The sequence below is a fragment of the Channa argus genome, chromosome 3 (assembly GCF_033026475.1).
Source record: "Channa argus isolate prfri chromosome 3, Channa argus male v1.0, whole genome shotgun sequence".
In the NCBI taxonomy this organism is placed as follows: domain Eukaryota; kingdom Metazoa; phylum Chordata; class Actinopteri; order Anabantiformes; family Channidae; genus Channa; species Channa argus.
In genome coordinates this window covers 16,915,358-16,932,024 of record NC_090199.1, presented here as the reverse complement: position 1 = coordinate 16,932,024, position 16,667 = coordinate 16,915,358, and the positions used below count along the sequence as shown (strand labels likewise).

General features: G+C 38.5%; 1 protein-coding gene across 4 annotated transcripts in view; it reads right to left on the bottom strand.

The window, feature by feature from the left end:
* The window catches only part of mast1a (microtubule associated serine/threonine kinase 1a), a 64,692-nt gene that overhangs the window by 36,668 nt on the left and 11,357 nt on the right, over positions 1–16,667 (bottom strand). For 2 of the 4 annotated variants that reach the window (XM_067498921.1, XM_067498918.1), the window contains exon 2: positions 15,761–15,792. In XM_067498921.1, the coding sequence (XP_067355022.1) occupies positions 15,761–15,792 (32 nt within the window). Of the gene's footprint in view, positions 1–11,581; positions 11,943–15,760; positions 15,793–16,667 lie in introns of those variants that run through there. The other 2 variants (XM_067498919.1, XM_067498920.1) reach the window with 2 other exon arrangements.

Genomic DNA, 16,667 nt, shown 5'->3' with positions numbered 1-16,667 from the left:
AGTGCAGCAGAATAAGAAAGTATGAAAGTAAGACAGTGTGTTACCTACTACCAAAAATGTAACTAAACCGCTAATGGTTAAAGATTCCGGTGTGTTATTTAGTAGTGTATCCTCGAGGCCCTGGCCTTAAGCAGAAGTAAAGGAATGGCGGCAAGGCCATGGTATAAAGCTATTTAAACATTTTTGCATAAACAATAGTGATCCCCAAAACCTGTAAACAGACTCTGATGTTAGAATAAGGTTTACATACACTGTAAAGTAAAATTAAAAGATAGAGCTAAAACAAATGGTAGAAATTGGGGAGTGTTGCGTCAGGAAGGGCATCCAGCGTAAAAACTGTGCCAAATCAACATGCAGACAATGATCCACTGTCGTGACCCTGAACTCATGGTATAAGCTGAAAGGACAAAAAATAAATAAATAAAAATTGTGTTTCATCTCAGTTTACCTAGTCTTGTTCTTGTCTCGCCCTGAAAGCCACATAATTAGCAGCAACAGTGGGCAGTAAGTGAAGGTGACAAGACAGTAGCTATAGGTGGCTGTAGGGCTTAAGACTAACACTGTACTATCACTAGACTGGGGAAGCAGAAGAGATAAGAAAGGTGTGAAAGTGATGCTGGTGGAGAGTATAATATGTGTGTGTCTGTGTGTAATGTGACTTTAAATCACTCTGTCATGGTTATGGCCACCCAGCCTGGACTCATCCGACCTCAATCTGGTAAAGAAGGTGTGAGTGTGTGTAAGAGAGAGACAGAAAGAGTTAGTATGCTGCACATTGCCATCTTACAATCATAAATGTACAGATGTGTCTCATTTTGAGGTCAATAAAAACACATTGTCAGCTTGCAACCACATAGTCCTACACTATTATCATCCACCACGTCCTCTGTTTTCAGACGGATGGTGATATTTGAATTCATTCAGTCGCTCACTTACGCATACATGAATTTTGAAAAGAAGGCTGAAGCGCTACTGAAAATGAGGCAGTCACCTTTTAAATATTAAAACCCATTCAGACCCAATTAGGTTAATAAAGAGCTAATTCTCTCGATTTGTAATGAATCAACCAAGAAGAGGAAAGATAAAGAGCAATGTGAGAGAGAATAGGACATGACGGGGACTGTACAATGTTACCATAGCAACGTATTTAGAGTCATACTCAATAGTATCAAATAGTGACATCTCCAACTGTTTGCTTTTTTCCTGCTTTTACCACTGCGCACAGTTAGAGGCACGCAAGTTGCACTAAACAAATAAAATAATGAGTATCAGACTGAATCTACTTTGATCTGAGGCCAGTCAAACCAAAAAAATACAGTATGATCTCATCCTGCTGTGAACCACTATACTGTGAGTAAGAGTCTGCTGATATGGCTGAGCCAAAGAGTGTTTGTGTGTTTTATTGTGAATGCCAATCTTATAATCCATCATAATCCTGTGTGTAATCCATCATGCAGGCGCAATCTGTGTATGACATAGAAGTAGTGGTGAGGCACGTGGTGCTGTCAGTCAGCCAGAGTATGATTCATTGGGGTTAATGGTGCGCGCTGGTATTGTTTGGGACTGGCGTTTTTGACGGACACCAGAGCTGAGAGAGAAACGACTTTTTAATATGTGAGACAGAGGAAAGTGTTTTGGGGATATACAATAAAAGTTATTTTTCAGGCTTTTTCCAAGACACACCCTAAAGCACCCCAAAAATGACAAACAGGGACAAGAGAAGGACAAATAGTTGAGGGGAGAGATGCATATATCTACATTCACAGCCTGACTAAGGTTTTTAGGGTTATGTTTGGGCAAATGAGCACCTTTGCTAGAACTAGAGAAAGATGGTGGACATAGTTAAATATTAAAACAGTCTCATGAGACTCAAGAGTTCTGACTTTTTAAAAGGTGTAGCTCAATGTAGCTCTATTAATACAGTTGTATGGAAATATTTGAGCAGCCTGGACAAACATTAAAATGAAAATATCATCAGATATTAATGCACTGTTACTTTTTTTTACTTTTTTTAATTTTAAGACTTTAAAAAATATAATTACTCTGGCAAAAAACCTGGGCATCCTACTAAGTCAGTTTTTCTGTAACTGCTCCCTCTACCCATCCAGAAGAAATCACAGCTTGACAAAATTTTTTGGCCAGCTACGATTCTTTCAGTTGTAGTTTTAGGCATTTTCGCACACTTTTCCTGCAGATCACTTCAAGTTATTAGATAGTAATAGGCTGTCTTTCATGCACAGCATATTTAAGGTCAGATTTACAATAATCAATGTCCAAATCAGGGGACTGTGAGAGATGTTCGAAAAGATTTAGATTGTGTTTCTTTTAGTTTATGATAGATTTTGAGGTCTGCATGGGATAATTGTCCTTCTATTTCGATGTTTGCACCCAAAACCAGAACTGAAATGTATTTAGTGCATACCCTCTTTCTGTGCTTCTAGCTGTCACAAAACCCGACATTAAGGTATTACTCACTATCTACTTACACCGCAGAAGAAAGCTGCAAAAGATCCAAATCAAACAGAAATAACTGAAATTCTGAAAACCTCAACCTAATCTAACCCCAATGACTTTGGAGTGAAAGGAAGTCATGCTACCTGGATAGGAAAAAGACTTGCTACTAAACATCCAGGCAGCAGTTACTCCAATTCCTCCAAAATGTACAGTAATGGGGACAGCAAAATTTGTATTCTGTAGGGAGACAGGGTGGCATGGTTACATAGCAACATTAAGAGGATCAAATAAAGAGACAATGTCAAAAGTACCCCACAGAGAAACAGCAAGAGCCAAATAACACACACACACAGACATATGTGAGAGCCAACATCCCCTGCTTGTGCCTCGCTGTTCCCCATAATGAAACCTAGGATTGTCATTGGCTTCAGTGCTACGGTCAGCCTGCTGCGGAAGGGTCAAAGGTTAAATCTGTGGTAATGACTCGTGCACAAGCTTTGACGAGCAATTATCCCCCTGCTGGCTCTGGGCCATTAGTCTCACTCAGACATACACCCCTGAATGTGCACACACAATGTTCATCTCCTAACACTGCCCTAAAATTGTCACAAACTGTCTATACTCATTTCAACAAAGAGTAATGCAAGCAATATCAATATACAAGTCATTAAAACTAAACATTTAATTCTTCACTGGTACAGATACAGTAGTTGTAAATTAAAGTGGGAATATCTGTCCGATAAGAAATTAACAATTGCACAGATTGCAAAACAATTCAAAGTTTGTCCCTTACAAACGATTCTTGCTAATTACAACTCATTACTTTTGGTCATGATTCCATTGTACTAACTGAGATGACTGCTGAAATCTAAGAACACAACAACATCAGGAGAACAAATTAGTGAGGAAAGAAGGCAGATTGTAAACAGTCTAAAGATTTAGCAAGATCCAATAATGAGACGAACATGAAATGTTGGTAATAATCCCTCATTCAACAGGTACAGTACAGTATACTGCATGTAAACAGTTACAGCAGTGGGTCAAAGTAGAAAAATCAAGGAGTGAAAAATTGTGTTAAATGTCTTTTGCATTTGTCTTTTCCATATAAATTTGGATAAAAAATCTAATTCCATTTTATTTATATAAAATTATTTCTAAATCAGAAATCCTCTTCATCCTCTGAGTCTGTTAAGTTGTTTGTTAACAATCTATAAGATTGCTTTTGTTTGTTGCTCTGTCACATTGCATTTTAGTAATGTACCATGTTCTTAGATCCCACCAATTTAAGGTGTCCTGTGAAGTAAATTTTTTAACAAACAAAATTATGTTTACAGGCAATATGTCTCACTTACAGGCACTCTGTGTTTCTTAAAGGGACTCTTACTGTGTTGATGAGCTTTGGAAGCATTATTGTCACAAACCTTTATTGTTTACATATATGTTTGCTTAATAGCAATCTTTGTTCCTGCCTCTGTGGGTGAGCTGCTACAGTTCTTTACTGTTTCCTATAATGTCACCAACCATTGATCATTGGGATGAGTGTAAAACTGTCTATGTGTATCATGTCACTTGTGTGTTGCATGTGTGTTTGCATATGTACAAGATGCACAAACTAAATACCCACTAGTAAACAGTGTCAACCCAAATTCACTGAAGGCCAGAAAAACAACTCTATCCACAAGAAGTCATGCAAAAGTGAACAATGCATGATAGCATTTGTTCAATAGTATTTCCTATGTTTATTCACACTCCAGTTTCCTCACACAGTCCAAAAACAGATAACACATAATGGATGTTTGTTCACAAATGTTAAAAGAATGATTGTATTCTGAACTGCACAGTTGTAGCAGTGTTAAACTAAAAACTGAAACTGAGTTTGGAAGTCAATGACAGTGGGAACTTGGCTAACTTACCTAAATGTAAGTATTACACAGTACTGTCCATAAGTTTAGACCCTCATCCATCATAAAATACCATTGGGGGGGGGTCTATGCAATCCCAAAATTACTCTACAACTTTACAGTACTGCAAGTCCAAAGACACAGCTGTGTAGCACCAAGAAGCACAAATTGTGGCAACACTATGCCTTCAAGTGGATGGGCCTGTTCACTTCACTTACCTTGCTTAGGTCTAACCACAAACAGAAAGACACATTCATTATAACCACTGGTCATTAATTATCACAGAGAAACGTGGAAAATGAGTCCTTCAAATAGAAACAGCTCCATATTATTTAAAATCAAATAATAGAATGAAGAACTGACAGTAGTGGCCTGATGGCAAATCGTGAGAATACATATCTGGGGGAGGATGTTATGGACCAGGTAACAACATGTGCATTGCACCTTCCCCCTTTGTGTGTATGTGGAGTCTATGCGCAGCTGGACTGTAACTAATTATCCATTTGAATGCGCAAGTAAGCTGGCAGGTGTGAGTGTCTGAGCATGCCTAATGTGTTTCACCTAGCAGATTATTAACTTTGTGTACGTGTGTGTGTTGTTGGTCAGTCAGAAGCGTCACCTTCTGCTCTACCTGCTGAATCACAGGACATAAGACACCAGACTCTCTTGATGTTCTACCACCAATCCGTCCAGGCTCACTTCCTGTCTCGTGACGTTTTTCTCTCTCTCTCTCTCTCTCAAGGCTTTTTAGACCAACGGGCAGATCCCTGTTAGTGCACGCTATTACACAAAATCCAATTTTCTTACTGCCAGTGATTAAATCATTCATTGTGATCTAGATAGATCCCAAAATCGGGAAGTGTCCAAATCAAGCCATGTAGCAGATCTATCAAGAATGGCGCATTTAGGTGGAGACTAAAAGGATGCTGAGTGATGCTGACAGACAGCAGATGAACACAAACAGGTGAAAAGAGAGGACGGAATAAAAGATAAAGAACAGCGTGAGACTGGTAGAACATGTGACAGGAATATCCTAGTGATGGGGGTTCCTGCAGGAGTTAGACAAATTACTTTCTCATAGCACAGACAAATACATAGAGGATTTTGCCGTTTTTGCCAATGAAAGACAGATTAAACAATAAAAAAAAAGATGACAAAGCTGACTAAAAAAGGAACACGGGCAGCTTCACAAGGGATACAGGAGAGAATCAAATGTAGTCACAGAATTAAGATGAAAAGGCAGAGGCAGAAAAAAGGAGAAATACTCAGTGATACGCTGAGTCATTTCAGCATGTTAGGAAAATAGCAATGATTTGGCAATTCATGCTGTGACTAAGGGGCAGCCCTCAGTTTACAACAGGACTTGGTGCTAGTTCAATAAATTTAAATTGTTTTTTTTTTACGTGTGAAAATAAATAGGCTTGGTTTATCATTGCTGGCAGAGAAGCTAGCTTACTTCCTAAATTGATGACATACCAGCCTGGATAATTGACATGCTAAACTACTGGCTCAGCTGGTTAGCTGTTTGTTTTAGTGGATGGAGTGAGTAGTGGGCTGATTAATAACAGTGTTACACTGAAGTTTATCAGGATCTTGTTGTCTAAATCCACACATAGAACAAACAATTTATCTGGGCTGTCAGCTGCCTATAAACGCTTCGATTTGTAATTTTAAGACCCCTGACCCCTTTTTTACTTAAAGGAATAGTTCAACATTTTTCAATATTTATTCACTTGCTAAAAGTTAGATGAGAATATTGTTTTTGCTTTCATGACTGTTTAAAGCTGTTAAAACACAGGCAGCAGCTCCTCTTAAGCTTATACATACCCACTTTGTCTAATTTATCCACAAACTAAAGTAAAAAAAATGCTTTAACATTTTCAAAACTATTTATGGATTCCGTGACAGTAGTGTAATCATATGTAAGTTTGTTCTTGAACTTATTTATTAGGGAGGGAGATAAACATGCACCATGATTTTCCTGGCAAAAAACAATAAAAACCTCCTTCAATTCTTTGGCATCCATCTTTTGCTCTTTAATGCTCTATGTTAGGTCCCCGTTCAGCTTTAATTTATACTGCAGAATATTCAGGAGCATCTGGTCAAAAGATCTGCTTGCCCTACAGGATGTGTGGAGATGTAAAAGCACAGAGAAATAAGACTGTGCTAATCTGGTAAGTAACCTGAAAACCAACAGAGATACTTTAAAATCTATCCTTTAGTGAACCAGAAGACAATGAAGAGAAGCTTTTATGAGGGCGACGTGATTTTGAGCTCTCGTCGGGAGACTGTAAGAGCTTTGCACCAACTAGAATAACTGGCTGATTCTTCCTATGTAAAGCACAACACAGCAAACAAGCCCAGATTAAATGAAAGCATGAACAGTTTTTTAAAGTTGTAAAAAGCGAGAACAGACTTGACTTCAGCCAGAACTCTTAGGTGAAAGAAGCTGAATTTGACAACTGAGTTCATTTGTTTAATTAGCTCAGTGTCCAATGTCACACTCAGGTTCCATTGTATATTCCAGGGAATATTCTTTGGTTTAATTACTTGGTTATGGTTTCTGCACAGTCACCAGGTTTGATGGGAATAAGATTTTAACTAGATCACGGGTGTTTTAGAACTCTTTTACAATATATAACAGTGGTTCTCTGGCTATGATCACAGTTAATAAGAAAATGTGACTTAACAGCATGGCATTTTAGACTTAACTGATGTGATATACACCAAGTCACAATACACATCTATTTTAGTCACATCACTTCTCTCCAGCCAAAGGTTGTTACATGTCCTTTAAAGGTGTTAGAAGTATCCTTAGGCAGACTAATACAGCAGGAAGTTGTGGCAGTGCAACGACCTATGTGGATCTTACTGCGTGTGTCACTTACTGCGTGTGTCACTATCAGTCTCTCATCTGGTGGTTTCCTGTTTAAATGCAATTTTCACTGTGTGTCGGTTTACTGGAAGCCATTGCTTTGTTTGTTGTCTGCAGTTATTGTAGATGAATAGTTGAGCAGTGTCAGAATCACCACAATCAGGACATTTATTTTGTTCTGATCGTGACCAGAGTAGATCACTAGGAAACTGAACCGTGATTTTATATATATATATATATATATATATATATATATATATATATATATATATATATATATATATATATATATATATATATATATATATATATATATATATATATATATATAGTTATACTAGTAGACTTCAAATTACAATTTTCATAGTTCTATTTGTACTGAACACCTTGATCCAAAGCTCTGTGACACTTATCAAAATGGTGACATAAGATGAGAAGTTGTCTTTTGATGATATAACATGCATAATAAACATGTATTATCTGATGATTTTACAGCATCGTGTTTCTTCACATTTTTATTACAGCAACCATCCAATGCAATATTAGCATAATGCAGCTTAATGCACATTAGTGTTCAGTTTATGCCAACCAAGAAATGACAGCAGATCCAAAACTCAGCTTGATTCAGTTTATGTAACAGTATTTTACAGATCACTGTAGAGCAGTGACAAGTTAACTTTCAACTGTTAAGAATGTTTCTTCCATGTAACAAGTTGCGTGTAAAAAAAAAAAAAATACTCAGTATTTTAGAATCTAGGCAACATTATATCTTCTGAGTTAACAATGTTAACATTCAGGTGGCTGATAACATTCATTGCTTGTTTTTTTTAGTCTTGTTTTGCTTTGACAGACACAGCAATGCACACTTCAGCTTTAAATGTCAAATTCTATTTAAACTTTAAACTCAATAATCATTTATTTGATTAGATGCTTTCTGATGTCATGTCTTCTTCAATGGATGTGAAGTAGTAAACTGAGAAACGGTTGATTTGCAGTTGAAAACAATTAGTAATTAATTAAGAATTAAGAATGTATTTCCAGACACAAATATTCAATGTTCTTCAGCTCTAATTGCACTTTTTAATAATTCTGCATGTTGGCCATTAATATTCAAACATGCAATTACTACATAAATTCTTGGTGTTGGTGTGCTGATGTTCACATCAGCACACCAACACAGTGGTCCTTGTAGAAATTCAATAATTCCAGAGGATACCTTAATATTAAACACTAAATAAAGAGTGTAAATTGCATCCCTTAGATTTATAGCTATCTAGAAAAGGAACAAAAGAAAAAAGAAAACTTTTTTGGAGACTTAATTGCGTTTGCATGCACCTCGTGTTAGCCAGGTTGTCATCCAGCTCATGACTGTTATCATCGTTATATCAAAGATAAACCACACACAGTCTGTGTGTTTTGGTTCAGGGCAGCCTGAACACCAGCCAGTGACAGATGGTGCTGTCATGGTACAAACAACAGGAGTGGAGCATTGAGAGGAGTTTCCATGTTTAATACTGAGTGTTTTCTATACTGTCCTTTGCTCTGCAGCTTCTTCATTAAACAGAGCAGCCAAGCAATACTGCTGCACAAACATACTGTCACTCAGTCTACACTACAACATCTGTGCTTTATGGATATGGTGCTGCAGAAAAGAAAATAAGCACATTCGTGTTGCACTGCATGTATGAATAGTACACTGACAAAAATGTGAAAGTATCTGTGAAATGTGAAAGTATCTTCATTCAGTAACACCATCAAGTATGTGCTTTATTGTATCTATGATGAAGGTACATAATTGTGAGCTATCAGGTCCATCATTTGAATTCCTGCTAAAGTGAAGCTTAAAATACTCTGAATTACTGTAACTAAACTGTAGATTTGTGATAAAAACATCATTCTATTGGCAGTCAGTCAAATAAAGACAGCGTAATGACCAAATCAAGTCAATAACCAACCATGGCTTTAGGATAGCTCTACTGAATTTTGTTTTCTAACTTTCACATATGAAAAATAAAACTGCATGCGTTATGTGTATGACTGGGATGAAACGTCCTGCGTGTTTAATGAGTGGGATCACCTGCTTTACGTATGACTGTAAGATGTGAATGAGTGGGATAATACTTTATCTATTATGTGTGAGACTGGGATAAACACGCATGTTCTTGGCAAGAAAACTATCAAGATCTCCTTCACTTGTTTGTAATTTAACTTTAGGCTCCTAATGCTCCTGTTTTCCCCATTCATCACGTCAAAAGCCAAAACAGCAAACCACCAATTTACCTTTAAGTTGAAAAAACATGTAAGAGGGAAAGATGCAGATAAGTAGACTGAGAGCTTCTTGTCATGGGATCAGTTAACCCTAGTGGGATACTCTGAAAAGTAGGCTAAGACACTTCCTCATGCTCTACCTTTCATCTCACTCCACTCTTCTTTCTGTGGCTCTGCTGCTTTCGGTCTCATGCTTCATCTTCTCTGTTTGGCTTACTTTTACTCTCTTCATTTAGCACAGTCTGTTAGGGAGTGGGCAGAAAGCATTATGTCTCTTAATTGCTACAGCAAGCCAAGTACATATACAACTCCAAATAGCAGGTCAGCGCACACGCACGCACACACACACACAAACACACACAGGCGATATATTTTAAATATCGCTGAAATTACACCTTTGTTCCCCTGGTCAAAAACTAAGAGATCATAGCTGAGGTCAAAACCTCAGACTTTTTGTCACATCTTACTTTGAGAAATATGTTTTAAAAAGCCTTTATTTAACAGAAAAAGCTGCAGCATCTATTCTGTTCTGTAACTGCAAACTGCCACACAAGAGCATTACCAAAATAAAATACAGAATGAAATGAAAAAAAAAGAGGTATTAGATATTTAATAGCAACCTTTGGTACCTCACTACCATATCAACAATCATACAGTCTCAGAGGTAGTGATTATTTCAGTACATAGCGCTGCAACAATAAACCAATGACATAACAACTCATACCTGATTAATTACCAAGCAAAACATCAAATCAAGAAGAAAAAGTAATGTTTACTGTTTTACCTTTTTCAAATGTCAGCAAAACCAGATTTTTTGGCAAAACCAGAACATTACTTTATGCAATATTTTGTGTATATTTTTTACTACTTCTTGACTAAACAAGAATTACAAACTCAGACAAGTTCCAGTCCAACTATCAAAATAGAATGGTATGATGATGTATGGGACACAGACTAAATATGGTAAACTAGCAACAAAGCAACAGCAAACACACACAGAACTGTATAAAACAAACATATTCTTAAATAAATGGGTTGTCCTTTATAAACACATACAGTCCACTTGTTGGCTGAAAGAGGCTTTATTTTTGTTCATATACAGAGTATCCTGCTGTTCATTGCCTGCACAGTGGGGGCAATGGTGAAGACTAATCTCCCTGTGATCAGATGAGATAAAGACAGCCGACATGCAGGAGGGAATAAAGGGTCTAAACAGAGGAGAGGAGAAGAGAAGAGAAGAGAAGAGAGGAGAGGAGAGGAGAGGAGAGGAGAGGAGAGGAGAGGAGAGGAAAGGAAAGGAAACGAACACACGAGGTAGAAGGGAGCAAGTGGAAAGAAAATGCAGGAAAGATGGGTGACATCAAGGACAGAGCATAGAGGCAAGACAGAAGGGACTAAACAAGGTGAAGAGGAATGGAGAGAAAAAGCGAGGACTAGGGCCAAGCTGACGGCACTCTAGCACTGCACACTGTTGGCTCTCCACTACACAAGCACTCCCTGGACACTGACAATAATGCCTTCAGTTCATAATGCTATCTCTGACACACTGGCTAGTAGCCAAGCACACACACACACACACTCTGGAAGGTGCGTGTGTAAAAGTGTGAGACATCACCAGAACACAAGCAATAATCTGTAGCAGACTAAATCCTTGTGCACATGTGCATCACTACAGTTAGGCACAAAGAGGTTATAAATAAATATACATGTTGTAAGTCTATGAATGTGAACACACAAACACACATATGTATAAGCAAACAAATTATCAAGCCTTGATGTATTTTAAAAACCCTGAAGACATATACGTAATAACCATACTCCATGCAAAAATACACATCATATGTTCATGAAAAGACATCCAATGGACACACATGCACACACACTCAAGCACACAGGCACACCATATTGCTGGAGCTAGATGGAGACAGGGAGACAACTGTGAGACAGTCTGATAGCTGGCAGGGACATCGGAAACATCATGGAAAAACACAACAACCTCCTCTAATGAACCAACACATACTAACAACAGCAGGGCAGCACACTGGTCACAAAGACTGCACAGAGACAGATTGTTGCCATTTACCTTTTTGTGCGTCGAAACATGTTGCTAGCAGCAGAGGCTGTGTTGGCAGATGAACATGAGAGCAGCTGAGCCTTCACACATACACACACACACACACACACACACACACACACACACACACAGAGGCAGTCAAGAGGCAGCGATTACACTCCTCACTGGTATGACAGCCTCCTCTGGCTAGTTTAACACACACACACACACACAAACGCACACTCGTCGGTGTCTGGCTGTGACTCTGTACACGTGAGTATGCCTGCAGGAGTGTGTGCAAGATAGAAGCAAAAAACTTGAAAAATGTCAGCTGTGACAGATGGGGAAAATGGGAAAATTAAAGAGAGACAAAGAGGGAACAGGCTGCTGAACATCCCTCTGAGAAGGAGAGAGGATTGTGGGGCTGCTCTCAAGGGTATCGAGCCAAGCCAGGAAGTGTAGAGTGGAAAAGCAAATGGGGGAGGGGGACCAGGAAAGAGAGAGATGGAGAGAGAGGAGAAGCAAAGGGGGAAGAGGAGGTAGGTCAGTTCAAGTATATAGAGTATGAATGAGAGCAAGACAGCAGTGAGTTTGCAAGAATGAGAGAACCCCAATCAGATGTTAAGACATGAGGGAGCAGGGAAGTAAAGACTAATCTGAATGACAAGACAAAAAGAGAACAAGAGAGTGACAGAGAGAGGGAAGGGCTGTGTAAGTTGGTTTTTGACATGTGAGTGTGGGGAAGCGTTTCCCCTGTTTAAAAATACTGGTGATGTTCTACATTTATTTCTTATCAAGAAAAGAAAGACTAAAACTAATACTGAACTGAACCAACTAAGTGTTGGAGGCTGTCAAAGCTTTGCTTTTTTGTAGCTCAGCTGTTTTTCAAAAAGCTAGAAATACTTTATATTGCTGTTATTCTTAATGACAGGTCAAAACATAATTCTCATCCAATTTCTGGCCCGTTTAACTGTATATTGTCAAGCAATACCATGGAAAACCCTAAACCAATGGTCCAACAGTGTGGCTTATATATTTGTCATTATACTTAATACTTTTAAAACAACACTGGGGCTCTTTGACACAGAGGTAGAAGGCAAACAAGGCTTTAGCTACACAGATAACACCAGTTACTGAGATAAATTCATGGTGGGTTTGGTCTTTTTGTGGGATTTGTTGAATAGGAAAAAAAAACACAACACAGAGCACATTTAGAGCCCATCAATTTGCCATAATAATTGGAATGTGGGTTCTTGCATTACCATGACCATGACCACTGTAGTAAAATTTGTGTTGATTCCACATGCACCAACCTTCTGGACTAAACCACGCGATGAAATGTGTATTCATCCACAGCTGAAAATAATGCTTTAGTCTCAAAAATGCTCTATTGGATCCTAAATAAGCAAACTACAGTTGCTTTAGAAAATTACTGAGATATGCATACATCTTCAGTAAGTGTCATAGCCAGGGTAGAGAAGTTGGAAAGTATTGAAAGGCAAGCTAATGCAGCATTGGTGATCACTGGATCTGATAACAGCGAGAAAAATATAGAATTACATCAGCCATATCCCAATATCATTTTAAGTGAAATGCCATATTGGATGAGCTCTGCCATCATCCATTTGTCCTAGATATCACAGTAGCTGCTCTGCAGTGCCCAGCCAAAAGAGATGTCATTTCTGTGTGTGTGCATATGTGCACCCTCTCCCTCTCTTCCTTTGAGACAAATCCACCAAATGTTAAAGCTGACGTGGGGTGACAGTTGCACAGAAGTGCTGAGGGGAGTAATTCAATAATGGATGTCATCTCTAATGTGGGAGTCTGGATGGATAAAATATACATGGGAGTGCGGAGATGGGGAGGAGGTGTAGGGGATAGGATTTGGAAGGAGGAGGGGCGGTGATATCACTGAAACACAGTGGGGGGTCGCAGATAGCCATGGGTGGCATGATATCATATATAGAAGGCATGGCGTGTGTTTTGTGTGTAATATCGGAGAGTTGTTTTTGTCTTCTAAGCGTTTACTAGATCAACGGATTTCGGCTTGTCCCTTTAGGGGTCACCACAGCAGAACGAGCTCTGCACGTTGATTTGGCATGAGCTTTTACACCGGATGCCCTTCCTGCTGCAACCCTCCCATTTTATCCAGGCTTACGACCACAACTGGTGGGATGGGATTCGAGCCCGTGGCCTTCTGCATCCCAACCCAAAGTATTTAACCTCTCAGCCTGTCATTCAGGCCATTTCATTGTCATTCTGCTTTAAGTGCCCAGTCATTACACCCACAGCACACTCCAGCTCCACCCACAGGAGGATGTGTGTAGAAAAAGCCAAAAGCAGCATCAGGGGAGAGGGGAGTGCAGGCTGACTGTGAGCCTCCAGCTCCAGTGTCTCCTTCATGTCATGCTGTGACATCTGCCACCTCACCACAAAGGGTCAGAGGTCACGGACATAACACACTCAGTGACAGCAGTCAGAGACACACATATGGTGCACACAAGAGCACACACGCACGCACAAGCAGCTAAACCAAGTATGGAAGAGAATTGTAATTACACATGGATATAGACATAGATATAGACTAACATTATGAACAAACATATGACAGTAATTAATATTCTAAAGTGGACCAGCCAAAGGTAATATTTAAAAAACTAAAGAGCAATTTCAGAAACCTTTCAAGGATTTCATCATTCAATATGATGACTTTTAAAGAAGTTTACGCAATTGTTGGAAAATTACAACCCCCTCTATGTTCAATGCCATTTTCAGACAGCATTTTGAGCTAACACAAGGTACTTTTTAAATTCTGCCTGATTTGTGAAGTGTTTTTTGCAGCAGGAGCAGCGAGTTATTTCAAATCCAACATAGATGAGAAAATACACAGTTCATTTCTGTAAAAAAAAAAAGCATGTTCTCAACGACCAAACACTAATTAAGAAAAAAAAACTACTCCTGCCTTAATATCATGCTGGTTTTCAATTATTAGATCAATATAGAAGTAAAAATATAATTTATTGTATCCAGTCATATTTTCAGGTCAGATAATGGGAAAAAGAAAAAAGCGGCATGAGTAAAGCAGTGATATATACAGAAAACAAAGACGGCATTTAAGTACCAAGGACAGAAAGAGCTTTAACTCATACAATAGTTTGTCTATACACCTACAGACAATTTGGAGTCACCAATTAACCTAACATGCATGTCTTTGGAATGTGGGATATAATCCGGAGTATCCAGGAGAAAAACCATGCAAGCGCAAGGAGAACATGCAAACCCCACTAGGTTTTTCCAAAAGACATTTTATCTGCAGTCCCTGGCACGTTAACGTTAAACATGCAACAAGCAGATGACATACAAACCAAACCAAGCCCACATAAAAACATAAAGGAAAGAGTTTCAAAAGGGCACAAAAATCATAAAAAGTAGATCAACACTACAGTACACATCACACTTGGATACACAAAGTAGTCAATCAAATATGGCACAGTGATTTCACATGCACGCAAGAACTTTTATTCTGTTTTGTCAAAATTCTCAGGGTCCCTCAATCCCACTCTTTTCTAAATGGCACAGAACATGTTTCTAACTCAGTAAGTAAATGTAATCCATCACTGAACTAACTGTATGTGCCTGAATAAGTGCATCATGAGATGCTGAGATGAGGCATGAAAAAGTCATAATCATGCTGTTAACTTCTGAAATTTCCTTCACAATATAACACTTTACCAGTATTAAAGAGTGTCACCCTGTCACACTTAGATAACTGTGGATCCCTGTGTTAAAACTATGCCAGAAATACTTATTAGCAGGTCTTGTTTGCAATTAACTCTTGAATGTACAGACTATTAATGAATGACTTTGACACTTAAGACAACTACAAAATGTTACAATTCTTAGCTCACTTAGGTTGTGGACTGACTATGAGTGACTTTTTTCTATTATTGCTACACACATTTATGTATGTTTATTCAAGGATGTACACAGAAAGTGTTATTCATACTAAATTGAAATAAATCACCATCATGTCCTCATGTGCAGTTATTACAGAGTTATACTAAGATAATTGTCTGACGTTCCCTTTAAGCAGTGCAACTTATTGAAACTCATTGACATGTGGAAATTCTGAGAGTTTAAGAACAAAAACTAACCTTAAATTATTCTGTATATATACATAAGAAAAAAGGTGCATAACTGTGAACTTACCTGCTACTTTTTCGGGGCAGAGGTAGATCCTTCTGGTGGTAAACAGAAATGAAGAGAGAAAAAGAAAGAGGGGAGAAGAAGCACATTAGATAGATTAGAAGATTTTTACACAATCTAGACGACTGACTATTTATGAACGCACAGAATTGATTATAATGTAAGTGTGGGTAGAAATTGTGAATACCAATTTCTGTAAACTCTCAATATAACCAATGCAAATAAAACCAGCTCATTTTAAAACTAAAACAAAATGGATTTCTTGAACTCTTACATTACTTCTTTTACATTCTTGTAAAAGAAGTAATGAAGTTGAAAAAGGAAGAATGTCGCATAGTTTTCAGGGAGGAGCTGAGACAGGCTCTGGTTGGTCAGGAAGTGCTTCCAGATGACTGGACCACTACAGCTAATTTGATCAGGGAGACAGGTAGGAGGGTACTCGGTGTGTCATCTGGAAAGAGGAAAGTGGACAAGGAGACTTGGTGGTGGAATGAGGAAGTTCAGGAGTATATACAGGGTAAGAGGTTAGGAAAGAAGAAGTGGGACACTGAGAGGACTGAAGAGAGTAGAAAAGAGTACAGGGAGATACAGCATAAGGTGAAAGTAGAGGTGGCAAAGGCCAAACAAAGAGCATATGAGGACTTGTATACTAGGTTGGACACTAAAGAGGGAGAGGTGGATTTGTACAGGTTGGCCAGACAAAGAGATAGAGATGGGAAGGATGTGCAGCAGAGTGATTAAAGACAAGGATGGAAATGTACTGACAGGTGCCAGGAGTGTGATGGGAAGATGGAAGGACTACTTTGAAAAGTTGATGAATGAGGAAAATGAAAGTGAACGAAAAGTAGAAGAGGTGATTGGTGTGGAGCAGGAAGTAGCAAAGATTAGTAAGAGTGAAGTGAGGAGGACG